Source organism: Hyperolius riggenbachi, chromosome 11, assembly GCF_040937935.1.
Source record: "Hyperolius riggenbachi isolate aHypRig1 chromosome 11, aHypRig1.pri, whole genome shotgun sequence".
NCBI classification, from domain to species: Eukaryota; Metazoa; Chordata; class Amphibia; order Anura; family Hyperoliidae; genus Hyperolius; species Hyperolius riggenbachi.
Window position 1 is genome coordinate 251,045,557 of NC_090656.1, and position 27,644 is coordinate 251,073,200.

Here is a 27,644-nt window from a genome sequence, read left to right on the forward strand (position 1 = left end):
TGCAGGCTGCCCGTCGCCGCCCCCAGCCATGATGTAGCGGCCGCGCCGCCTCTCTCCTCCCTCTCTCCTCAGATGCATCCTTATTGGCCAGCAGCTAAACACGAGCTTCTGGCCGCAACAAATTTTACGAGACGCGGCCGACAGGCCGCGATCTACCAAGAAGGCGGTTGCGATCGACCTATTGGGCAGCCCTGTTCTAAAGCCTGTGTTAACCCTTTGAATGCAGTTCTAGTAAAAAAAAAAAAATGCTTGTTGTATATAATATGCTGTAAATAATCTTTTAGAGCAAATGCTGTGTTTCATTCCGCTTTAATGGAAACACGTGATAAAGGTGGGAAAAAAGCATTTATACATACCTGGGGCTTCTTCCAGCCCCTTTAGGCCATTGACTCCCTCACTGTCCTCCCGGCTGCCTCGATCCTCCGCTGGCCATCCAGAGATATCTTCCAATCGCTGCCCGTCGCAGCGCACAACACCCCTGGCAATCGGAATGTAATGGGGGGTGCGCAACGTGTAGGCTGGGCCCTGCATGCACAGTATGTGGCGGACTGGCGGCTACTGAAGGATTGATTCGGACAGCTAGCAGAAGATCTGAGCATCCTGGGAGGATGGTGAGGGACCTAACGGCCTGAATGGGGCTGGTATAAATGTTTTGGTTTTGTTTTGTTTTTTGTCTCAAGCACACTTCAACTACCTGCCGACCGCTCCATGCCGATTGGCATGAATGCGGCGGCAGCCCCAGGACCAGTCCATGCCGATTGCCGTGAATGCGGCGGCAGCCCCAGGACCAGTCCATGCCGATTGGCGTGAACGCGGCAGCCCCAGGACCACTCCATGCCAATTGCCATGAAAGCCTCTCCGCTTTGATGCCGGAGCTCCGCCGTGTAAGAACTATGTACAGCGCTGCGATCTAAGGGCTCATTCACACCAATGCGCTTCTGTGCACTTTTTTCAGCAACATGTATCTGTTAACATTATGTGCTGAAAAAGAAGCGGACAAAGTGTGAATGAGGCCTAAGGCAGTGCTGTCCAGGGGACAGCTGTGTGACATGGGGCTGACATGGCGAGGGAGGGTGAGAGGGAAAATAAATTAAAAAAAATAGGCAAATTTAATTCTAAAATAAAAAAAAAAAAAAATTTGGGTCAGCAATCAGATCCCCACCAACAGAGAGCGCTGTTGGTGGGGAGAAAAGGGGGGTGGGATCACTCGTGTGCTGAGTTGTGCAGCCCTGCAGCGAGGCCTTAAAGCTGCAGTGGTCCATTTAGTAAACCATGGCATTTTCACTAGGGGGTTTAAAACCGCGGTCCTCAAGTGGTTAAAATGTACCCAAGGCGACGTGGCAAGATAAATGTGTATGTATAGTGCAAAACATATTAATATCCAGGCTGTGTTACTTGCTTTATTTTGCTGCCTGAAAGAGTTAATTTTTAGGCATGGAAGTGACCGCTTCTGTCTTGTCTGGAATATACTAAAGATCACTTGTAAGCGAATTGCAGCCATAAAAGTTTTCCTGGCAGACTACAACTTCTGAGGGCATAGGAGAGAGAGAAAACAGTTATTAGTTCATGTATTTTAACTCTGGGACACTTAATAGGAGAGACTCTGTAACCTCAAAAAGATCCCCTGGGGGGTACTCACCTCGGGTGGGGGAAGCCTCCGGATCCTAATGAGGCTTCCCACGCCGTCCTCTGTCCCACGGGGGTCTTGCTGCAGCCCTCCGAACAGCCGGCGACAGGCCCGACTGTAAAATCAATATTTACCTTTGCTGGCTCCAGCGGGGGCGCTGTGGCTGCTTTCCTCTCCGAACTACACGGAAATACCCGATCTCAGTCGGGTCCGTTCTACTGCGCAGGCACTGGAAATTTGCGCCTGCGCAGTAGAGCAGACCCGACGGCGATCGGGTATTTCCGTGTAGTTCGGAGCCGACAGCTGTCAGAGCGCCTGCGCAGGAGCCTGGAAGGTAAATAATGACGTCATCTTGTACGGAGGGCTGCAGCGAGACCCCCGTGGGACAGAGGACGGTGTGGGAAGCCTCATTAGGATCCGGAGGCTTCCCCCACCCGAGGTGAGTACCCCTCAGGGGATCTTTTGATGTTACAGATCCTCTTTAATAGGCTGCCACTGAGCAGAAACCATAAACTATTCAATCTACTTTGCAAATGTTTAAATATAAAATTAAAACCATGGGATGTATATAAAGAAAGTAATTTGTAGGAGTAGGCGGATAAATGCACCCGTTTATCTCATCAGTGTATTTTCACCTTGGGTTCAGTTGAAGACCCCCTTTATACTTTCCTTTGTTGTTGCGTCTGCATCTTGTCTGTCGTGCATACGTGACCTGCAAGCGCTCGGCATAAATGTGTCATTTTTCAGATCCAGAAGACCATCAGGAAGGCGGCTCGTCGCGAACAACTCATGCGGGAAGAGGCGGAGCAGAGACGCTTAAAGACTGCTTTAGAGTTGCGGTTTGTCCTAGACAAGCTGGGCGACGACGAGGTGCGGGCGGACATGAAACAAGGCTTAAATGGAGTTCCGATACTGTCTGATGAAGAACTTTCTGTACTGGATGAATACTATAAATTGGTGGAGCCAGAACGGGATCCAAATTTAAGGTATATCATGCATTTCTTTTTTATTTTTCCTTGCTTTAAAGCGCACCTGAACTAAATTCCTGTAAACCACATACAGGTATACTGGTTTGTTCTCTAGCAAAACATATTAATAACCAGGCTCTTTTTTATTTTGCTGCCACAAAGCGTTAATTTTCAGGCATGCAAGTGACGGCTTCTGTCTTGTCGGGGATGTAGGTAAGCTCACTGATGAGCAAAGTTGGTTTGTACTCTAGCCGACGGACAGCTCTGGGGAGGTGCCCATTTTCCACCTGGGTCCCCTCATTTTGCACGTTTGGATCCTCCAACTGCACCCCTGTCTCTTGGGTCCATGCATGGGCTTCTGTCAACTAGGCATGCGCATACCCGAAAATAGCAAGCACTTGTTTACAATGAGCACGCCCAGTTCAGGTGCTCACTATGCACCAATAAGGGCGCATCAGAAAGAGACACTAAAACGAGGGGTTGGACATTATTTATTTCCTGTTCAGCTATGCTCATTACCTGGCTGTACTTGATTTACTCAATTTCTAGACTACATACATTTGTGTCATTCTAAAGCGCCAACACATTCTGTGGTGCTGCACAAAGTAAGAAACAAAACGGGGTACCTAAGGCAAATGATTGTGTACACTGAATATAGACGCTAGTACAGAACACACAATTGGTAATTACAGTGACAAATGTAACATGATAAAAATAAATTCCAAGACACAAAAGGGTGAGAGCCCTGCCCTTGTGAGCCTACAGTGTAAAGGAAAAGGGAGCAAACTAGAGGCGGGGGTAGTGTACAATATGTATAGCTACAGGCAGTGTGTGTTTTTAGGTTCTATTTAGCGAGGAGCACAACTTGGCCGGAGGTGGAAGGAAAATGACCTGAGGTAGAGTGCATGGTTTTTGGGAAAAGTGAGTTTTGAGGGAGCATTAAAGATTCCAAACGTTGGGGAGTGTCTTGTGTTTTAGAAGGGGATTCCGGAGGAGGGGTGAAGCACAGAAAAAGCTCATGTGCAGATGTGAGATTGCGATTGGGTTGGTATCTGGAATGTACTGAGGACATGTACAGGGGAGAGAGCTTGTGGAGAGCTTTGCTGGTTAGGGTTAAGAGTTTGGAAATTTGTATAACAGTGACCAGCATCTCCAGGACCATCCCCAGCTGTTACTGGTTTTGTGCGATGAGGATTTTTAGAGCCGAAGAAGCTGGTTTGGAAAATGTGATCACAAGACCAATAGCAATGGAGAACATTGGTCAGTTTCACACTGTGGGAGGGGCTACTCATGCTGCCTGGATGTCATCACCTCCTCTGTACAGACTGAATCTCATAGGAAGTTACAGCCTATAGTAGTGACAGACATGTTACATAGGGAGGTGTGGCCTGGCAGGGGGTGGCACTAGGATGGTTGCAAATCTGTCTGCAGTGGTGGGCATGCAATAGTTCCCCTCCCTGATTGAATCTGATCTGAGGGTTGATCTGGTGGAAGATCGACTGGTGTATGGGTGACTTTAGAAAGTTGCAACCTAAGACAGTGAAGGTCTGTGGGGCAGCAATTTGCATCTGCCGATCAGAGATTCTTACATGGAAAGGAACAAGCTTTGCCGCTCAATGCTATATAGATTTAGGACAGGATTTGTGCCTGGAGGAAATTGTAAATTTAAAGAGAACCTGTAACGAAAAAACCTCCCCTGGGGGTACTCACCTCGGGTGGGGGAAGCCTCCGGATCCTATTGAGGCTTCCCCCGCCGTCCTCAATCCCACGGTGGCGGCGAAAATCTTCCTGGAGCGGCGGCGACTTACATATTTACCTTTTGGCTCCAGCACAGGCTCAGTATCCGCTCTTCCCACAGAGATAGGCGGAAATAGCCGATCTCCGTCGGGTCCGCTCTACTGCGCATGTGCAGGTTTCCTGTTCCTGCGCAGGAGAGCGGACCCGACAGAGATCGGCTATTTCCGCCTATCTCCGTCAGAAGAGCCGAAACCGCGCCCCCGCTGGAGCCAGGGAAGGTAAATATTGAACAGGCTGTCGGATTTGTCACGCCGGCTTTGAAGGGCTGCAGCGAGTCCCCCGTGGGACAGAGGAGGACGGGGGAAGCCTCATTAGGATCCGGAGGCTTCCCACTCCCGAGGGTAGTACCCCCCAGGGGACGTTTTTCTTGTTACAGCGTCTCTTTAAAATTTTTTCATTTATGTTTGAAGGGCTAAATCTAACACGGGTTTTCTCCTTTTCAGGTTATGTGAACAGTATGAACAGGCCTCCATCCACCTCCTGGACGTCTTGGAAGGAAAGGACAAGGCTGTATGCGGAACCACATGTAAGCTCATTGTGCGAGCTCTGTCACCTTCCCCCTGAAACACACCCGTCTCCTCCGCTGGTCTGGCTGCAGCTTGATCAGCGCTATGCATAGAATGGAGGGATCTGGCAGCTGCCCTGTAGTCTTTTCTGGGTCTTCCTTAGTCAGCAGTCACCCGGGCCTCCTGCCAGCCTCTGCTCCCTCAGCACTATTGTTGCTGATGCACACGCTGTGCCCACTTTCTAGAAATCCGATGAGGAAATACAACTGTGTAATGGCAGAGAACCAGTTCCCAGAAAATGCCTTTATTTTATTTTTAGTATTTATTTAGCACTGACGCCTTCCGCAGCGCTGTACAGAGTATATGGTCTTGCCGCTTAGCTGTCCCTCAGAGTTGCTCACAATCTAGTCCCTACCATAGTCCTATGTCTATGTGTGGTGTATGTATCGTAGTCTAGGGCCAGTTTGGGGGGAAGCCAATTAACGTTTCTTTGTTTTTGGGGTGTGGGAGGAAACCGTGAATATACAAACTCCTTGCAGATAGTGCCCTGGCTGTATTTGTGAGCTTGTAGTGAGCAGTAGTGACTCTGGCCTGTGGTATGTCTAATTTCCCCCTCCCACTCTGCAGGTACACAGTATATTATCTGGTATGTACCCCGCCCCCCCCTTCCACCTCCACCAATCCCCAGGCAAAGCCAATAATATATCTGCCACGTGAAATGGCTCCCCCTGACCCCCAGCCTATAATACACATAGCCGACAATTGAATGTGTGTGTTGCAGCCAGCGAACCCCCCCCCCCCCCCAAACCCACGAACTGTATGCCGGATGGTTCTACTCCACCCTAGCAATGCCTGTCCAATTGTTTGCCCAGCGTGACATCATGCCTGCACCACTTCTCTTCCCCCTTGCCGATGGTGCGCAAGGGGATCAGGTCACCGATCCTGGACAGGTAACATCTACCAAAGGTGTGAACGCACCTTTAGACAAAGCTGTTACTTTGCAGGGCACCTCATCCACATTTTTACTCCAGATTTCTATGCAATTTGTTTGATCAAATTGTATAGAAAACTGCACTGTGTGGCGCAAATCGATGTGAAACGATTCTTTGGTCGATTGGAAAAGGAAAAAATACTCGGAAAGTTGAAATTAATGATGGCATCAGAATTTAGTTAAAGCCTCCGTAAATCGTTCTGTTAATGAGAACAGTTGATAATTGCCTCCTGATAAGTTGCGATCATTCAAATCGCATCAGAAGATCGAATCTGATGGAAACATTGTAGCTTTGATGGGCACCTTAGAGGAGTAGTGTGAAACCGCAGCCCCGTGCGCCAGGCAAGAAAAGTGTGCCGTGTAATGGGACACATTGTGGTTTTGTTGTTGCAGATAAAGCCCTGCGGGATGTACTGGATCGCGTCCTCCAGTCGGGGTATTTCGACAACGCCCGGAATCACCAGAACGGACTGTGCGAGGAGGAGGAGCCCCTTGCAGCTCCGCCTGTAGAAGAACAAGCACCTGAGCTCGGTAAGGTCTCGGTGGCCTGTGTGACCGCATACTGACTCTTCTAGGCCCCTCTGTACACGGCTGTGCCACTGTTAGGCTGGGATCACACTGCAGTAAGCCATGCAGTTCAATAGATCTAGGCCCATATGCAATTCACTATTTTTCTAGGAGATAATTTTTAATCTTCAATTTAAAATAACTTTTTACCACTTTGCAATGTAAAAAAGTACCAAAAAGTAGGTAAAACATTACTGTAAAAATATTTTGAGTATTTGTTTGCTTGCTGGTGGCTTAAAAGGTATTTTATTTTAAGTTGTAAAAATATCACCTTGGAGAAAATGCAGGTGAAAAATTAAATTGCATATGGTCCATAGTGTGGTCAGTGTGACACTCATTATGTTTAACCACTTCCCCTCCCCCGGGATGAGTAACTACATCCCTGCAAAATGCCACAGCTCTGTGCAGGGGAGTAGCTACTACGTCCCTCCCCGCCGCGCCACTGAGGACATCTCGTGGCCAAATTGTACAATTATATCCCCCCTTTTTTTTTCCAGTAAATAATCCCTAGTTACCTTGTTGGTCCTTTTTTAAATTAACCCCTGACGTCCCACACTCCCCCATAGCTGGCAAACATTTAAAAAAAAAAAAAAATATATATATATATAAAAATAAATAAATATATATAAAAATAAATAAAAAAATATATATACATACATACATACATAGTTGCCTTAGGGACTGAACTTTAATATGTACTTCAATAGGGTATATTACTATAACTTTATAAATTACGGGCTTGTAATCAGAGATGGATTCAAAACTGAAAAAATGCACCTGTATTTCCAAGTGAAATATTGGCGCCATGCATTGTACTAGGGAAAAATTTTAAACGTTGCAATAACCGGGGCAAATAAAATGTCAGTTTTAATTCCAGTAGCATGTATTATTTTAAAACTATAATGGCCGTAAACTGAGAAATAGTGAATTTTTTTCATTTTTTTTTCTTTATAGAACAGTTTTAGAATAAAATAATTCTTAGCAAAAAGGACCCCCAAAGAAAGCCTAATTGGTGGCGAAAAAAAACAAGATATAGATGGTTTCGTTATGATATGTAGTAATAGTTATAGGTGAATGAATGGAAGGAGCGTTGACAGATGAAAATTGCTTTGGTTTTTTTTTAAGGGGAAAAACCTTTTGAGGTGAAGTGGTTAAAGGTTGGAAGCGATCTCGCCATGTATAGGCGCTGTCTCCACTTTCTTTGCTGAAATGGCTCATTTGAGTGCTCCAGCCATGTGGGTAGAAGGCAGGCAGAACATGCAGGGCATGGGCATCCAATGCAAAACCATCATTTATTGCAGTGTCAGTCCAGCAAAATCCACCTTAACCAGACAGTTACCAACAGCGATATGTGCTTGCGTCACTGTGCCAGATTTATCAAAGCATTACTGGCAGTTTTTTCTTCTTGAACTGTTCTAACCAGCAGAGGGACTGTTCTGCATGATAAGAATATTCTTAAATCTTGCTTAATAGCGGCATTTTAGCGTGCATTTCTAGAACTGCACCACAGTTAAGAAAAGTGCAAATCCATTCCTAATCTGTCACAGATTAAGAAGTGCTTGTGCAGTGCAGGTTAGGCATTATTTGTGAAATGCTCCTCCCCACTGCTGAATCCGGTGAAGCTGTTCTGTACTGGGCTGTGATGCTACACAGCAGATGCATTGGTTACCTTGGCAACAGCAATTCCCCTCACACACTGCACTCCCTGAGAGACCTTCCTCTTCCTATTTTACAACAGTTTTAGAAGGAAACTGCACTATCTCTAGTTATTTCATAAAATGTCTGAAACAATTCTGCACTGATTTCTAAAAACCTACCAAGATTTTGTCGGACACTTGATAAATGTCTCCCACAGTACCTTAAACGTTGGTGCGGAGCTGGGTGGTGGGGCATTAGGATAACCGGCAATGTCGGTAGAGATGTGAAACTGCCCTCACCTCGTGCCTCCGCACCAACGTTAAAGACACAGCGACACAAGCACATGGTTGAGCTGGAGTCTGCTGGACTGACATTACGATAAATGATTGTTTTGCATTGGTTGTTGCCCGTGTCCTGCTTTTGTGTATTAGGATCCTTTCACATTAGCCCGAACGGAGCGCAAGTCTGGGTCCTGCCCGGGTTCTGCGGATCGGCCGGCAAAGCGGATGCTGGCGGAATAAATGATGGCCTATGAGAACGACACTGTCCGTACATTTCGCCATATTCATTTTTTTTTTTTTTTTTTTTTTTTTTTTAAATTATATTTCTCTGCTGCCGTCGCATTTGGGTCTTTTTGCCGCCTCTTGGATCCACTGCACAGAAGTGCAGATATACACGACCGAGCCCCAGCAGAAGCATCAGGCAACAGACCAAGGAGAATGCTTTCTGGTTTGAGGATTCCCATTGGTCAGTTACAATCTAATAGGGAGCATCAATGCTTCTGCTGTGGCGCCAATCTGTATACCTGCGCTTCTCCTGTGTAGTGGCTCCGAGCGGCGGTACCAGCATCGGCAGAGGAACGCAAGTGTGACAGTGGCAGATATACCAGGCGGGTGGCGAAATGGGGAAAATGCACATGAATAGCTGTTGCCCAACGTAACAAACAGATCTGTTTGAAACTGAAAAAAGGAATTTACAGGGTCAATATTCCATCTGTCCAGTGGGAGTTCAGCATAAGGCAACTGAGCAGAAAAGTGTGAAGATGGCTTAAGGGCTCGTTCATATCCGATAGCGCAGAATGGGTGTGTGATCAGAAAGCAACGCGTACGATTGCATGTCATCTGCGCCCGCTATGCGCTGCTGATCCCATTCACTGCTGCGCAGAGCATATGGGCACACGTCAGCTGAATGGCAGAAGTGCTGTCTATGCACCTCTACCATTCTTGCATGTCGCACACGCTTCGCGCTGCTGAAATGCGCACGGCAGCGCATATAGTGAGAACGAGCCCTTAGAGGTGGGGGCTTTTTTTTTTATCGCCCAGACTGTTTGTGTATTGGTGTAAATTGCAGCTTTTTATGTATGTTTCTTTCTTTGCAGAAGCTGAACCTGTGGAAGAATATACTGAGCCCAGTGAAGTGGAATCCACTGAGGTAAGGCCATCAGGGAGTCTCCGGCAGGTGCAGATTGTAGACTCCCTGCAGTTGGTGTGCTCAGCACACATTTTATTTGCTTTTAAACAATGCACATTGCCTGGCAGCCATGCTGATCTTCTGCCTGTAATACTTTTAGCCATAGCCCCTGAGCAAGCATGTACATCAGGTGCCCTGACTGAAGTGTGACTGGATTAGCTGCATGCTTGTTCCTGGTGTGATTCAGACACTACTGCAGTCAGATCGGCAGGGCTGCCAGGCAACTAGTATTGTTTAAAAGGAAATCAATATGGCTGCCTTTCTATATTTCTCGCTTCAGATGTACTTTAGGTTTCCTTCTCTAGAATTTGCGCATGCGTGTAAAGTCACATTCATGTCTGCTTTTTTTTTCCTTTTAATTAGTTTTTTATTTAACCTCTTCAGGATCTCTGCTACGCTTATCTACGCCCCTGCAGGGGAGTAGATAAGCGTACTGTTTGTTTACTGACGCCGCTGCAATCCTGTCCCTCCGTCATCGGGGAATGGATAACAGCTGTTTCCATCCCCGATCACTGAGTCTCCAATGACTCGGAGCTTCCAGCAGCGTTGATCAGAAAAAAATCCAACAGAAACAGTATGTAAACATTGGTTCCGTGTTAGATTTACTCAACACGGAACACAGTCTAGCGCCAAAAAGTAAAAATACATCCAAATACACTCTAAACACTAATCCATAGTAGAATTAAATAGTTTTTTATTATATTTAACTCCTACCTCCCCTACACCATAGATATCAAAACAAAACGCTTTTAAAAATACAAAAAAATGACACCATTTAAAATGATATATATATAAATAGTTACCTTAGGGAATTTTTTAATATGCATGTCATTACTGTGGATTTTGTAATTAGTCTTGGAATTCTTATAATATAAAAAACACTAAACGGAAAAATAGACACCTTTATTTCCAAATAAAATATTATTGCCATACATTGTACTAGGGACGCAAATTAAACATTGTAATAACCGGGACAAATGAGCAAATAAAATGTCTGCACAGAGAATTTAAATGTGTGCATTAAACACCAAGTGAACACCTGACACAACTGGCTGAGCAAATTTGGCCTGATTGGCTATTCATGAGGCAATGCTCATGCAAATATGCATTTGCTTTCGCATGCCAACTAATGCAGGGTCCATTGAACCAATGCCGCAAAGCGGTTTGCCCTGCGGGAATTAGTTCATGCTATACAGCACTATCCAGGAGCGCCTCGGGGAGGCTTCCCAATGCCCCCATACAACCGGGGGACCGCGGGGTCCCAGGCGCTCTCACTGCCTGGGAACCACAGCAGCACCCCGGAGGGGGGAGGCTGGGTGGCGCAGGCGGCCCCCCAAGCGTGGCCAGCGCCGGGGAGAGCCATCCGCACCTTTCACCTCCCAATATTTAAAAACAGGCACTTACCTTGACGTCCATTGCGTTCTGCTGCTGAGCATAGCTTGGGTGCAACACATTTGAAAAGGAAAGGAATGAAGCATGGGTCGCACCGAGCTTTGGAGCTCAGGGCTGGCTCACACACTGCACTCCAAGGGGGGTGGAGGACAGGCACTGACAGCCCACTCCAGGACTCACACTACCTGGAATGAGCCATCCGCCACCCGCCTCCAAGGGAAAGAAATTCACAAATCACTGCACAGAGAATTAAATGTGTGCATTAAACACCAAGTGAACACCTGACACAACTGGCTGAGCAAATTTAAGCTTGTAAATAGTGATGGATGCAAAACGGAAAAAATGCACCTTTATTTCCAAATAAAATATTGGCGCCATACATTGTGATAGGGACATAATTTAAACTGTGAAATACCCGAGACAAATGGGCAAATACAATACGTGGGTTTTTAATTATGGAGGCATGTATTATTTTAAAACTATAATGGCCGAAAACTGAGAAATAATTTTTTCAGTTTTTTTTTTCTTATTCTTCCTGTTTAAAATGCATTTACAGTAAAGTGGCTCTTAGCAAAATGTACCACCTAAAGAAAGCCTAATTGGTGGCGGAAAAAACAAGATATAGATCAGTTAATTGTGATAAGTAGTGATAAAGTTATAGGCTAATGAATGGGAGGTGAACATTGCTCGGATGCATAAAGTAAAAACCACTGAGAGCTTAAGTGGTTAAAATCACTGAGTATTTACTTGCTTGGTGGTGCCTTAAAAGGCATTTTATTGAGAAGATGTGAAAATAGGAGAAAAAGTGGATCGGTCCCTAAATCTCTAAAAACGGATAAAAATTTGGCTAGTGGAAATAAGCCCCAAATCATAACCATGGTCTTAGGTCAATTTTGGGGAGGACCATTTACTCCCCTCTGTTTTGGTTTGTTTTTTTGTTTTGTTTTTTTGGTATGTGGAAGAAAAATTGAGTCTTGGAGGAGGCCGGACAAACCCCATGCAGATAGTGCCGTGATTTAAATCTGATCCTGGGAGCATAGTGGATAACTTTTCCCCTCCTTCAGTTTGTCAACAGGCAGTTTATGTCAGAGAGCCAGTTCAGCAGCGGTGAGAAGGAACAAGTAGAAGAATGGACTGTAGAAACCGTTGAAGTAAGCTTCAGATTTTTTTTTTTTTAGAGCATTAAAAATGTAAAGTGACAAAGTTACATACTCGCCTATGTAGAGGGAATGCTCTGGATGCTCTAGAGCAGGGGTGTCAATCACTCATATTTGAAGTGGGATGAAACTGAACAAGTCGCGGACCAACCTCAATTTCTAGTGGCCACTTACTACTTTCACTTATAAAGTTCCCTGGTTTCTAATGGCCCACCCTTCCTTCCCATACAGTTCCTTGATGTCTAGTGGTCCCCTCTCCCCCCATGCAGTTCCCTGGTATCTAGTGGTCCTCCTCCCTCCCTTATAAAGTTCCTTGGTGTTTAGTGGCCTGACTCCCGTATACAGTTCCCTAGTGGCCTCCCTTCAGTGTTCAGTTCCCTAGTGTCTAGTGGCCTCCCTCCACTGTTCAGTTCCCTAGTGTCTAGTGGCCTTTCTCTCCCATATGCAGTTCCCTAATATCTGGTGGCCCCACTTTGTTCACTAAACAGTTCCCTGGTGGCTAGTGGCCCTCCTCCCTCCCCTATGCAGTTCCCTGGTGCCTAGTGGTTCCCTTCCCACCCCTAAACAGTTCCTTGGTGTTCAGTGCTTTACCCTCCCCCACGTCTAAGGCTTTACCCCCAGTTTAGCTTGCCTTTGCTCTACAGTGGGCAAAACAATGCAAACTGGGGAAACCACTTGAGGGTAAAGTGGTTTTTTTTTTTTTTTTTTTTTATGGCTCCGCTGGCCAGAGTTTGACATGTATGCTATAGAACCTCCCTGGTCCTCTCTCCGTGCCCTCGTTCCACCACTGTCCCCCTGGGAGCCCTTGGACTGGTTGCTCTGTACTGCACAGCATGGAGCCCACCTGTCTTCTGAAGCACTTGGGGACGCAAGAGCTTCTGAGAATTCCCAAAGGCGTATTCCATCATACAAGCAACGGGGGTGACAGCGCTGGAATTGAGGGGACCAAACAAGGACAGGGAAGACTCAATGAGATCCAGAGCCTGCCCTCTCCATACACCTTTATTTCTAAATAAAATATTGGCGCCATACATTGTGATAGGAACATCCTTTAAAGAGAACCCGAGGTGTGTTTAAAGAATGTTATCTGCATACAGAGGCTGGATCTGCCTATACAGCCCAGCCTCTGTTGCTATCCCAAACCCCCCTAAGGTCCCCCTGCACTCTGCAATCCCTCATAAATCACAGCCACGCTGTGAGGCTGTGTTTACATCTGTAGTGTCAGTCTCAGCTGCTCCCCCGCCTCCTGCATAGCTCTGGTCCCTGCCCCCGTCCCTTCCCTCCAATCAGCAGGGAGGGAAGGGATGCAGGCGGGGACTGGAGTTCTGCAGGAGGCGGGGAGAGCAGCAGACTGACACTACAGAGATAAACACAGCCAGCTCTGACAAGCTGTTTGTCAGCAGCGTGGCTGTGATTTATGAGGGATTGCAGAGTGCAGGGGGACCTTAGGGGGGTTTGGGATAGCAACAGAGGCTGGGCTGTATAGGCAGATCCAGCCTCTGTATGCAGATAATATTCTTCAAACCCACCTCGGGTTCTCTTTAAATGTAATAACCAGGACAAATGGGCAAATAAAACATGGGTTTTATCTGTTGTTGCACATTTTATTTTAAAACTATATTGGCTTAAATATTTTATTTAAAATGCATATAAAGCAATTCTCAGTAAAAAGTACTAAAATAATGATGTATAGATCATTTTGATGTGATAAATGGAGATAAAGTTATTGATGAATGGGAGGAGCGTGAAATGTGAATATTGCTCTGGTTTTTAAAGGGAAATGATCTGTGGTAGGGAAATAGTTAAACAGAAAAAACAAAATGCAGAGTGGTTTTTATTTATTTTTTAATTTTGTCCCCCCCCCCCCCCCTTTTTTCATAAAGGTTGTAAATTCACTCCAACAGCAAGCAACGTCCCCGACTGTCCCCGAGCCCCTATCGTTAAACGCTATTCCCCAAGTTCAGCCTGACCCCGTTGTACGAAGGCAGAGGGTTCAGGATCTGATGGCCCAGATGCAAGGTCCCTATAATTTCATGCAGGTGTGTATGACGGTAGGTCTTTATCTGTCTCACTATATATAGTTCTGTATGGTGGGCTTCTGGAGGGTAACTGCACACCCTGTTCTTGTAGGACTCTATGCTGGATTTCGAGAACCAACCGATCGATCCCGCCATCGTGTCCGCACAGCCGATGAACCCCGCTCAGAGCATGGAACTGCCACAGATGGTTTGTCCACCTGGTAAGTTCTACCCGATCCTCTGCTGTCCATTCTTGGGGCTTTACCAGCCAAATAAGTATGATGGAGTCCTCCGCTTTTAGCGAGGTGTGGTCTGGTGTAAGGAAGGGTCAACAGCATCCTAGTGATGCCAAATGTAGTGTCAATCTGATATCTGTTGTACCTCTTTATATGCACTCTCTCTTTTTTTCTTTTCCTTCTTCCTCTTTCTATGCACTCTTCCTGGGCCATTGTATTGTGCCAAAAACAATTCCGGGCATGTCCCCTCATGCTTGGCGAAATGATTCTGATTCTGAAATGTATGCTAATTTTATGCAATTGTATGCTCTGTACTGCTGGAGGTTGTGGAGATGACTCCGAGACATTTTATCAAAATTAGGGCCAGTGCACAGTAGCGCTAGCGTAATCACAAACACTCAGCGCTTTCAGAAGTTTATTTTCAGAGCTAGGCATGTGCCAAGCGATTTTTCTTTTACAAACATGCCTAGCGATTTTTTTTCTTTTCTTTTTGGGGGCCCGTTTTAGCGTAGCATTTTTTATTTTTTGTTGCAGTAAAGCTGTAACTGGACAGCTTCTGTAACAAAAACACTTGGAAAATTGTTCTGATCTAGTGATTTTCCACTTTTCTATACTTAACATGGAGGCAGAATTGCCTCAGAAATCAGCAGAAATGCTGCACGACCCATGTTTGCATTTGGGAGAAAATCAGATCACTCTGGTGTGCTCCATCCCATTCAAATACTTTAGCTAAGTGCTTTTTAAAGCGCTAGCGTTTATAAAAGTGCTCAGAAGCATGCTTGGTGTGTACCACCCTTAACAAACGTTGCTGTAGAGAAGACCTTCAGCGATTCACTATGGATGGTTTTCTTGCAAGGTTAAAGTCAACCAAGCACCATTTTTATCACCCAGGGCATCTCAATAGCACAGTAAATATGCATGCCAACAATGTGGCTCAATCATAAAAAACTTAATTTTCTCTTCTGTTTACATGAAAAAGTTTAGCTGAGGGTTTTAGTAGCCTGCTTCCGATGCTTGATGGACTGCTGAAGTTTCAAGCAGTTGAGGATTGATGTCATTATTATATTACATTAGCAGAGAGTAAACAAAGTTTTCATCAGCAGGCGGGTGGGTAGATTGGACACTGTGCTCCGTGATGAATATGCAAGTTTGTGATTTGCTGTGATCACATTCTGCACATGATCATGACTAGCAAATCAGAGACTTGCATATCCATCACCTGACCAAGCTGATCACATGCTTCTCCATGAGTTCTCCTAGTCATGTCCATCACTGCTGGCGATCACTTTATTGATTTTGTATTTTTCACTGTATGAGGCCTCTGGAACACTACATGTGATTCCTATTATTATTATTATTATTATTTATATTTTTTTTTCATCATACCTTGGCTGGTGATGTTACAACTAAATTGGTAATTTTTTAGAAATGGCTGGCCAGTTCACACTTTGGCCGACTTCTGGCTTTGGCTATATACAGTACTGTTATATACAGTGGGATGCGAAAGTTTGGTTGTTACGATAAAAAATGTCAGTTAAATATATCATATAGGAGACACACAGTGGTATTTGAGAAGTGAAATGAAGTTTATTGGATTTACAGAAAGTGTGCAATAATTGTTTAAACAAAATTAAATTTGGGCACCACAAAAAATAAATTCATATTAAGTAGATCCTCCTTTTGCAGAAATTATAGCCTCTAAACGCTTCCTGTAGGTTCCAATGAGAGTCTGGATTCTGGTTGAAGGTATTTTGGAGCATTCCTTTTTATAAAACCTCTAGTTCATTCAGGTTTGATGGCTTCCCCGAGCATGGACAGCTCTCTCTAACTCACACCACAGATTGTCAATTATATTCAGGTCCGGGGATGGAGATGGCCATTCCAGAACGTTATACTTGTTCCTCTGCATGAATGCCTTAGTGGATTTTGAGCAGTGTTTAGGGTTGTTGTCTTGTCGAAAGATACAGCCCCAGCGCAGCTTCAGCTTTGTCACTGATTCCTGGACATTGGTCTCCAGAATATGCTGATACTGAGTGGGATTCATGCGTCTCTCAACTTTGACAAGATTCCCAGTCCCTGCACTGGCCACACAGCCCCACAGCATGATGGAACCGCCACCATATTTTACTGTAGGTAGCAGGTGTTTTTTTGGAATGCTGTGTTTTTCCTCCATGCATAACACCCCTTGTTATGCCTGAATAACTCCATTTTAGTTTCATCAGTCCACAGCACCTTATTCCAAAATGAAGCTGGCTTCTCCAAATGTGCTTTAGCATACCTCAAGCGGCTCTGTTTGTGCTGTGGGCAGAGAAAAGGCTTCCTCCTCATCACTCTCGCATACAGCATCTCCTTGTGTAAAGTGCGCCGAATGGTTGAACGATACACAGTGATTCCATATGCAGCAAGATGATGTTGTAGGTCTTTGGTGCTGGTCTGTGGGTTGACTCTGACCTCACCATTAGTCGCTTCTGTTTATCTGAGATTTTTATTTTTCTTCCACTTCGAGCCTTATTTGAACTGAGCCTGTGGTCTTCCATTTCCTCAATATGTTCCTAACTCTGGAAACAGACAGCTGAAATCTCTGAGACAACTTTCTGTATCCTTACCCAAAACCATTGTGGTGAACAATCTTTGTCTTCAGGTCATTTTCATTTGAGAGTTGTTTTGAGACCCCCATGTTGCTACTCTTCAGAGAAGATTTAAGAGGTGGGAAATTTTCAATTGACTCCCCTTACATATTCTTTCTCATAATTGGATTCACCTGTGTATGTAGATCAGGGGTCACTGAGCTTACCAAGCCAATTCGAGTTCCAGTAATTAGGTTAGGTTTTGGAATAAATAAAATAACCCTGCCCAAATTTATGCACCTGCCTAATTCTATTTAAAGAGAACCTGAATTTAAAATAAAAAGTCAAAATAAGCCATACACAGGTTATACTTTCCTCCTATGTAGTCTACTCCTCAAACTTTTTTTCTCCTCTCCCGTGTCCCATTTGTCCCCTGTGATCATGGAATTCTCTGGCCTCCATTTTAAAAATGGCCATTATCCCCTAACAACTTCCTGGCCAGCACACTGTTAAACTGTAATATCACCCACTTAAACCATAGGGAACATGGACATTACCTTGCACATTCAGTTGTAACTGACAGCTGCTGATATATAACTGACAGCAACTGACATATTTCAGTTCAGGCAAAATCTTGTCAGAACTGGAAGGGATCACTGTAAGAAGAAAATGGTGAGATTCTGAGAGGAACTGACGGTGAGGTAAGTATGTAATATTCATTTGCTACGTCATGTGTTTATTTTGAATAAGTTTACTCGCTTCCGGTTCCCTTTTTATTGCGCACTTTCTGTAAATGCAATAAACATCATTTCACTTCTCAAATATCACTGTGTGTGTGTGTCTCCTATATGATATATCTAACTGGCATTTGTTATCGTAATAACCAACGGTGTATACAGGAAATTCATGACGATAAACAAGGCTGCCGAAACTTTCGTATCCCACTGTATTACTACAACAGATGGTGCAGTTACATGGCCATTCTTTCGTCTGCTTAGTACTTGTTTAAATAGTACGGTACACTTCCTGCATGGAATAAATAATGGAATATTCTTATTCTCTGCTGAAATCCTCCTTTAATTAGAAAGTAACCATTTTTATTTTTCTGTTTTTGTGCAGTTAATTCTGACCTCCGGCTATCTCAGCCCAGCCAAGTCCCCGACAGTACACAAGTAAGTCGCTTGTCCTGTACATCGTAATGGAGATCGTATTTCACTGGCATTAAAGTGGCCTGAAGCTCAGCATTTTATTTTTTTTCTTTGCTGAAAAAGATTTACAGCCTTAAAACCACCCTGGCTTTCTATTGATTGTGCCAGGGTGGCTGTGCAGCACAATCAGGTAGCTAGCCTAGCGCTAGCTACATGATAGCCGCTGAGCAGCGGCATCCCCCCGCCCCTTCCGATCGGCAAACAGGAAATCCCGTTCAGAACGGGATTTCCTGTTTAGCTTCCTCCGTCGCCATGGCGACAATCGCGATGTCAGGGGGAGTCCCGAACCACCCCTCAGCGCTGCTTGGCCCTGATTGGCCAGGCTTGCGCATCGGCGGCGATCGTCCCCAACACGCAGCTAGCAAAGTGCTAGCTACGTGTTTTAAAAAAAAATAATTATGAAAATCGGCCCACCAGGGCCTGAGCAATCCAGCGCGGCGGTCATGGTGCGCAGCTGGTTAATGGACAGGTCAGAGGAATGAAGAAAAAAAATTACTTACCTGGGGCTTCCTCCAGCACCTGGCAGTCTACCTGTCCCTCGCCGCAGCCCTGGGGTCCCTTCCATTGCAGATGGAGACCTCTCCAGTAGGGATGATCAATGAGATGCGAATTGTTCAGAAATTATGCTAATTTTTATGCAAATGTATGCAGTTTGAAAATGAACCAATCAATTTATACCCAGGTTTACATTGATTGGTCCATTTTCAAGCTGCATACAAATTTGCATCAACTCGGGACAATTTGCATATCAGTGATCATCCCTACTTGCCAGGTCGGCACCTTCTCCGTGAGTGAGTGGCCGTGATGCTCATGATCGCACTCACGTCACCTGGAGCGTTCTGCACAGCCGCAGGACTACTGCATCTGCACAGAACTCTGCGGGAGCGGAAGCGGCGCACTTGCTCAGGTGCAGAAAATGGTTTTTCATTCCGTGTGTTCTGTCTATGAACAGGTCCCCCTGGTATCTTCCACTAGTGAAGGCTACGCCGGATCGCCGCAGCTCTACCAGCCTTCCCACCCTACAGAACAACGATCACCGAAAGACGCCATGGAGCAGATCCAGGTGGGTAACCGCGCATGATTCACTGGAACGCTCACATTTCAAGGCTGGACAATCCGATTCGGCTAAAGTGTGATGGGGGTTATCTCCCTGCTGTCTCTTGTGGGAGGACTCCTCCCCTTCCCGTCCCCCCTCCCCCTATAATGGCGGGTCTTGTGGGGTGTCACCGGTATGCAGGGGTTACTACCTCTGGTCATTGTGATGCTAAGAAGTCTGAGGCTTGATGCAAATAACTGAAGCTGTGACATGTGCCGAGCAAATGCAGCTGCCGGAATAAACCATCACCTCGTCACGCTGCCCACATTCATCCCCCCCCCCCAATACGCCCGCTGGATATGCTTGCTTTACTTTCAGACCTGGTACACACATCCAATTTTGATTGCCCAATGTTACCACCTCCTTGTAGTATGAGCACTTAAAGAGAATCTGTATTTAAAAACTGTAGCAAAAAAAATATACCTATGTGTTCGGGGACATCTCCTATTACCCTCTGTCATAATTTTGCAGCTCCCCACTGCATCAAGCATAATTAACCACTTGAGGACCTAGGGCTTTCTACCCCTTAAGGACCGGCCACTTTTTTTCCATTCAGACCACTGCAGCTTTCACGGTTAATTGCTCGCTCATACAACCTACCACCTAAATGAATTTTGGCTCCTTTTCTTGTCACTAATAAAGCTTTCTTTTGGTGCTATTTGATTGCTCCTGCGATTTTTACTTTTTATTATATTCATCAAAAAAGACATGAATTTTGGCAAAAAAAAAAATTTTTTTTAACTTTCTGTGCTGACATTTTTCAAATAAAGTAAAATTTCTGTATACATGCAGCGCGAAAAATGTGGACAAACATGTTTTTGATAAAAAAAAACCCATTCAGTGTATATTTATTGGTTTGGGTAAAAGTTATAGCGTTTACAAACTATGGTGCAAAAAGTGAATTTTCTCATTTTCAAGCATCTATGACTTTTCTGACCCCCTGTCATGTTTCATGAGGGGCTAGAATTCCAGGATAGTATAAATACCCCCCAAATTACCCCATTTTGGAAAGAAGACATCCCACAGTATTCACTGAGAGGCATAGTGAGTTCATAGAAGATATTATTTTTTTGTCACAAGTAAGCGGAAAATGACACTTTGTGAGAAAAAAAAAAAGTTTCCATTTCTTCTAACTTGCGACAAAAAAAAAAATGAAATCTGCCACGTACTCACCATGCCCCTCTCTGAATACCTTGAAGGGTCTACTTTCCAAAATGGGGTCATTTGTGGGGTGTGTTTACTGTCCTGACATTTTGGGGGGTGCTAAATTGTAAGCACCCCTGTAAAGCCTAAAGGTGCTCATTGGACTTTGGACCCCTTAGCACAGTTAGGCTGCAAAAAAGTGCCACACATGTGGTATTGCCGTACTCAGGAGAAGTAGTATAATGTGTTTTGGGGTGTATTTTTACACATACCCATGCTGAGTGGGAGAAATATCTCTGTAAATGACAATTTGTTAATTTTTTTTACACACAATTGTCCATTTACAGAAGTATTTCTCCCACCCAGCATGGGTATGTGTAAAAATACACCCCAAAACACATTATACTACTTCTCCCGAGTACGGCGATACCACATGTGTGGCACTTTTTTGCACCCTAACTGCACTAAGCGGCCCAAAGTCCAATGAGTACCTTTAGGATTTCACAGGTCATTTTTGTTTCAAGACTACTCCTCACGGTTTAGGGCCCCTAAAATGCCAGGGCAGTATAGGAACCCCACTAATGACCCCATTTTAGAAAGAAGACACCCCAAGGTATTCCGTTAGGAGTATGGTGAATTCATAGAAGTTTTTATTTTTTTGTCACAAGTTAGCGGAAATTGATTTTAATTGTTTTTTTTCACAAAGTGTCATTTTCCGCTAACTTGTGACAAAAAATAAAATCTATGAACTCACCATACTCCGTACGGAATACCTTTGGGTGTCTTCTTTCTAGAATGGGGTCATTTGTGGTGTTCCTATACTGCCCTGGCATTTTAGGGGCCCTAAACCGTGAGGAGTAGTCTTGAAACCAAATGTCGCAAAATGACCTGCGAAATTCTAAAGGTACTCATTGGACTTTGGGCCCCTTAGCGTACTTAGGGTGTAAAAAAGTGCCACACATGTGGTACCGCCGTACTCAGGAGAAGTAGTATAATGCGTTTTGGGGTGTATTTTTACACATACCCATGCTAAGTGGGAGAAATATCTCTGTAAATGACAATTGTTTGATTTTTTTTACACACAATTGTCCATTTACATAGAAATTTCTCCCACCCAGCATGGGTATGTGTAAAAATACACCCCAAAACACATTATACTACTTTTCCTGAGTATGGCGGTACCACATGTGACACTTTTTTGCAGCCTAGGTGCGCTAAGGGGCCCAACGTCCTATTCACAGGTCATTTTGAGGCATTTGTTTTCTAGACTACTCCTCGCGGTTTAGGGCCCCTAAAATGCAAGGGCAGTATAGGAACCCCACAAGTGACCCCATTTTAGAAAGAAGACACCCCAAGGTATTCCGTTAGGTGTATGGCGAGTTCATAGAAGATTTTATTTTTTGTCACAAGTTAGTGAAAAATGACACTTTGTGAAAAAAAACCAATAAAAATCAATTTCTGCTAACTTTTGACAAAAAATAAAATCTTCTATGAACTCGTCATACACCTAACAGAATACCTTGGGGTGTCTTTTTTTCTAAAATGGGGTCACTTGTGGGGTTCCTATAACGCCCTGGCATTTTACAGGCCCAAAACCGTGAGTAGTCTGGAAACCAAATGTCTCAAAATGACTGTTCAGGGGTATAAGCATCTGCAAATTTTGATGACAGGTGGTCTATGAGGGGGCGAATTTTGTGGAACCGGTCATAAGCAGGGTGGCTTTTTAGATGACAGGTTGTATTGGGCCTGATCTGATGGATAGGAGTGCTAGGGGGGTGACAGGAGGTGATTGATGGGTGTCTCAGGGGGTGGTTAGAGGGAAAAATAGATGCAATCAATGCACTGGGGAGGTGATCGGAAGGGGGTCTGAGGGGGATCTGAGGGTTTGGCCGAGTGATCAGGAGCCCACACGGGGCAAATTAGGGCCTGATCTGATGGGTAGGTGTGCTAGGGGGTGACAGGAGGTGATTGATGGGTGTCTCAAGGTGTGATTAGAGGGGGGAATAGATGCAAGCAATGCACTGGCGAGGTGATCAGGGCTGGGGTCTGAGGGCATTCTGAGGGTGTGGGCGGGTGATTGAGTGCCCTAGGGGCAGATAGGGGTCTAATCTGATAGGTAGCAGTGACAGGGGGTGATTGATGGGTAATTAGTGGGTGTTTAGGGTAGAGAACAGATGTAAACACTGCACTTGGGAGGTGATCGGACGTCGGATCTGCGGGCGATCTATTGGTGTGGGTGGGTGATCAGATTGCCCGCAAGGGGCAGGTTAGGGGCTGATTGATGGGTGGCAGTGACAGCGGGTGATTGATGGGCGGCAGTGACGGGGTGATTGATGGGTGGCAGTGACAGGGGGTGATTGATGGGTGATTGATAGGTGATTGACAGGTAATCAGTGGGTTATTACAGGGGAGAACAGATGTAAATATTGCACTGGCGAATTGTTAAGAGGGGGTCTGAGGGCAATCTGATCGTGTAGGCGGGCGATTGGGTGCCCGCAAGGGGCAGATTAGGGTCTGATCTGATGGGTAACAGTGACAGGTGGTGATAGGGGGTGATTGATGGGTGATTGATGGGTAATTAGTGGGTGTTTAGAGGAGAGAATAGATGGAAACACTGCGCTTGGGTGGTGATCTGATGTCGGATCTGCGGGCGATCTATTGGTGTGGGTGGGTGATCAGTTTGCCCGCAAGGGGCAGGTTAGGGGCTGATTGTTGGGTGGCAGTGACAGAGGGTGATTGATGGGTGATAGGTGATTGGCAGGTGATTGACAGGTGATCAGTGGGTTATTACAGGGAAGGCCAGATGTAATTAATGCACTGGCGAATTGATAAGGGGGGGGTCTGAGGGCAATCTGAGCGTGTGGGCGGGTGATTGGGTGCCCGCAAGGGGCAGATTAGGGTCTGATCTGATAGGTAACAGTGACGGTTGGTGATAGGGGGTGATTGATGGGTAATTAGTGGGTGTTTAGAGAAGATAACAGATGTAAACAATACATTTGGGAGGTAATCTGACGGCGGGTTTGCGGGCGATCTAATGGTGTGGGTGGGTGATCAGATTGCCCGCAAGGGGCAGGTTAGGGGCTGATTGATGGGTGGCAGTGACGGGGTGACAGGGGGTGATTGATGGGTGATAGGTGATTGACAGGTGATCAGTGGGTTATTACAGGGAAGAACAGATGTAATTAATGCACTGGTGAATTGATAAGGGGGGGTCAGAGGGCAATCTGAGCGTGTGGGCGGGTGATTGGGTGCCCGCAAGGGGCAGATTAGGGTCTGATCTGATAGGTAAAAGTGACAGGTGGTGATAGGGGGTGATTGATGGGTGATTGATGGGTAATTAGTGGGTGTTTAGAGGAGAGAATAGATGTAAACAATGGATTTGGGAGGTGATCTGATGTCGGATCTGCGGGCGATCTATTGGTGTGGGGGGGTGATCAGATTGCCCGCAAGGGGCAGGTTAGGGGCTGATTGATGGGTGGCAGTGACGGGGCGATTGACGGGTGATTGACAGGTGATTGACAGGTGATCAGGGGGGATAGATGCATACAGTACATGGGGGGGGGGGGGTCTAGGGAGAATCTGAGGGGTGGGGGGGTGATCAGGAGGGAGTGGGGGCAGAGGGGGGGGGAATAAAAAAAAATAGCGTTGACAGATAGTGACAGGGAGTGATTGATGGGTGATTAGGGGGGTGATTGGGTGCAAACAGGGGTCTGGGGGGTGGGCAGGGGGGGGTCTGATGGGTGCTGTGGGCGATCTGGGGCAGGGGGGGGGGGGGAGAATCAGTGTGCTTGGTGCAGACTAGGGTGGCTGCAGCCTGCCCTGGTGGTCCCTCGGACATTGGGACCACCAGGGCAGGAGGCAGCCTGTATAATACACTTTGTAAACATTACAAAGTGTATTATACACTTTGTATGCGGCGATCGTCGGGTTAACATCCCGCCGGCGCTTCCGTATGGCCGGCGGGATGTTGCGGCGGGTGAGCGGCGCCAGGCGGAGGCGGAGGATCCGCCCATGCCCATACAAGGACCGCCGCATTTTGTCAATACGGCGGTCCTTGCGGCGTCCACTTCCCGGCCGCCAATTGTATATACGGCGGTCGGGAAGTGGTTAAAAACAGTTTTATAAACTTTGTTTATAAACAAAGAAAATGGCCGCCAAAACGGGAAGTACGTCAGCAGAGCTTCTTTTCCCCTGCAGCTCTAATCCACTGAAGTGTGACAGGCTGTTGTTTCTTCTGAGCCTGCAGACTCCAGCACTCTGCCTGTTACTGGGATTGCTCAGCATGTGACAGTCCAGGCAGCTCATTTCACTGCCTCACAGAGGACGATTTATCCTGGTTACAGCTTGTTTTTACAAGCTGTAAAAAGCCTGCTCGAGTCTGCAGGCTCAGAAGAAACAACCAGCCTGTCACTCTATATGCAGCTCTCTCCCTGGTCAGCCTCAGAGGCAGCTCTCGCTGATTTCAGAGAGCAAAAAGGCTGCCCAATCTAAATAACACACATGGCAGTGTGCATGGGGGGGGGGGGGGGCGTGCATAACAGATCAACAACACTGAAGAGTTGGCAGCCTTCCAGACACAGGGCGACAAATCCGACAGGGGAAAGATAAGTTGATCTGTTACAGAGACGGTGATAGTAGAAAGTGCTGCAGTAAGCCAGAACACATTAGAATAGGTTTAGGAACTTGTAGGATTGTAACAAAAATTTCATCCATTTTTCTACCGAGTCTCTTTAACACCTCTGTTCATAGTATTCAAGATCTGTTGGCCTTCGTGCTTCGTGGAGTTGGTAAAATTGGTCAGTGATTGACCAATCAAAATTGCATGTGTAAGCACTCTTAAGGGGCCCATACACTGGTCGATTTCAGCGATCGATTCAATAGAATCCATTCATTGATCAGAAATCGATTCTATCAAATTCTCCATTCAATCGATTTGCAGCCGATTTTGATCTATCTGACAGGATGGAAAATCTAGGTGGATCTGTTGCTGGCAGCAGATCAATGGCCCATAGAATTGCATTGGATCTAATGGTCCAATAATGCATTTAGATCGATTTCCAATATATTTAATTCTGAAATCTATTGGAAATCTGTTCCTAGTGTGTGGCACACATCAGATACATTCCTGTCAGATTGGACTTGACAGGCATCTGACAGAAATCTATCTGATGGTCGAATCTGCTGCAAATCTATCAGTGTATGGCCACCTTTAGGGTACCTACACACATCCAGTCATTGGCCAATTTAACCACTTCCATGTAGTGTTATAGTTTACCTACGCAATCTGTATTGAGGTGGTAAAATTGGCCAAAGATTAGCCAATAAAAAGATATGTACACCCTCCCTAAAGCCTGGTACATACCTTAAATTTTGATTGGCCAATTTTATCCCCTCCATGTAGTTATGAGTGTCAACAGATACTGAATACTATGAGTAGATTATGTAGGTATCACTTTTACTACATTGAGGTGCTAAAATTTGATCCGTGATTGGCCAATAATAATTGCGTGTGTACCAGGTGTAAGTTTCCATCCATGAAGAATAATCTGTGCAGCTGCCTGATCCTTTCAGCCAGTCTACAGGATCAAGCGATGAGCTCGTAAGGTCTTGAAATGTCTGCAGCTTGTGTGTGTTGTGATGTTTTGTGTGTATGTGAAGTTTCTTGTTTTTATGTTTTGTTTTTGTTTATGTACCTCTCTTACTCCATAGTACTATTTTTTGTAATTTGTTGGTGAAGTTATCCTTGTTGAGTGATTTAGGTTTGGATGTTTGCCTTGTACATTGTCATGTGAGTAACTTGCATTTTCCCCTCTTGCTTTTCAGGCCTCTCTGTCTCTAAGTTCAGATCCCACACAGAATTCTTCATCACTTCCTGCTGCTTCCCCGCCTCAGGTGTACCAGACCGGGTCCAATAAGCCGCTGCACAGCAGTGGTATCAATGTGAATGCTGCTCCATTCCAGTCCATGCAGACCGTAAGTACTGCCCATGGCTGGCTTGTTAATAATGATGGTGATGTGTATTGTGGTGCTTGACAGCCTAAGGCACGATGGGGTGTGTTTATAAACCTAGGAGGGGCAAGGAACAGCCAGTCAGGTTTCATGTTCTGACTGAAAGGATTCCGATTGGTCGAATTGAGAAACTGCTCTAGTTTTTTTACACCTGTCATAAATCACCTTTATTTAGATTGGTCTTTATTCCAATCCCAAACTAGGAATTTACTGACAGACAGGAAGAGTAACAATAATAATTCTGAGCATCGATTCCTGCAGTTTCATAAGTCATTAAAGGGAACCTTAACTGAGAGGGATATGGATGTTTCCTTTTAAACAATACCAGTTGCCTGGCAGTCCTACTGATCTTTGGCTATAGTAGTGGCTGAATCACACACCTGAAACAATCATACAGCTAATCCAGTCTGACTTCAGTCAGAGCACCTGATGATGCAATGGTGCTGCTGACCCCAGATGGATACACATCGCTGACAGCAAGTGTTAGAGGAGCCAGACTCCCAACTTCCTGTGCAGAATCTTTTGCACAGCAGCAGACAGATCTTTGCCTCAGAGCAAATATCGCCCTGATAAAGGGGTCCTACGCGGCTCTGAAACATTGGCCAGAATTTTATGCTTGGGTGGAAACTCACCTCTCACGCTGCAAGGTCTGGGACGCCCAGGGTATGGAGGAAAGAGATCGCGCTGTGCCCATAAAACACACCTCTTCCACCCGTCTGGCCCGCCCTATCCTGTTACCCCCTCTCAGATCTCGCTGCTTAGGGCTATAGTGAAGCGGCGCAGGCGCACATGTGCGAGATCTGAGAGGCAGAGAGGGAGGTACATAGGATACAAGGGCGGGGCCAGAAGGGTGAAAGAGGCGTGTTTTATGGGCACAGCGCAATCTATTCCTCCATACCGCTCTGATAAACGGGGAGAGCTGACCAATCCAACCAGTCAATCGCCTATGTACTGTTATATACTGGGGACCACATACAGTACAGCACCAATATCAGTTCATACATAGCACCAGTATAGGATTTTTTAAATTTTTTTATTTGGTGTGCGTTGGAAGAGTATATGCAGCGAGTATATCCCCAAACTCTATATTTTAACTGGAAAAGTTGAGGCGTCGTCTTATAGCCAGAATATACAGTATTTCCTCTTTTGTGTCTGATACGACTTGCCCCCTAGTGGTGGGAGAAGTTCCTAGAGATGCATCAGCCAGTAAATGGCTTTAGTAAGAGAAGATGAGCACTAGGAATAAAGACTGCA

The 27,644-nt window shown here is 45.6% G+C and overlaps 2 protein-coding genes across 5 annotated transcripts in view; one reads left to right on the plus strand and one right to left on the minus strand.

The window, feature by feature from the left end:
- LOC137538134 (CD59 glycoprotein-like) overlaps positions 1-27,644 on the minus strand; it is a 472,510-nt gene that overhangs the window by 439,274 nt on the left and 5,592 nt on the right. The window lies entirely within an intron of this gene.
- The window catches only part of CAPRIN1 (cell cycle associated protein 1), an 86,196-nt gene that overhangs the window by 36,088 nt on the left and 22,464 nt on the right, over positions 1-27,644 (plus strand). For 3 of the 4 annotated variants that reach the window (XM_068260148.1, XM_068260147.1, XM_068260150.1), the window contains exons 5-14: positions 2,375-2,613; positions 4,836-4,918; positions 6,283-6,420; positions 9,473-9,525; positions 12,021-12,107; positions 13,997-14,164; positions 14,244-14,352; positions 18,054-18,106; positions 19,095-19,205; positions 26,205-26,354. In XM_068260148.1, coding sequence (XP_068116249.1) covers positions 2,375-2,613; positions 4,836-4,918; positions 6,283-6,420; positions 9,473-9,525; positions 12,021-12,107; positions 13,997-14,164; positions 14,244-14,352; positions 18,054-18,106; positions 19,095-19,205; positions 26,205-26,354 — 1,191 coding nt within the window. The remainder of the gene's footprint in view (positions 1-2,374; positions 2,614-4,835; positions 4,919-6,282; positions 6,421-9,472; positions 9,526-12,020; positions 12,108-13,996; positions 14,165-14,243; positions 14,353-18,053; positions 18,107-19,094; positions 19,206-26,204; positions 26,355-27,644) is intronic. The other variant, XM_068260149.1, reaches the window with a different exon arrangement.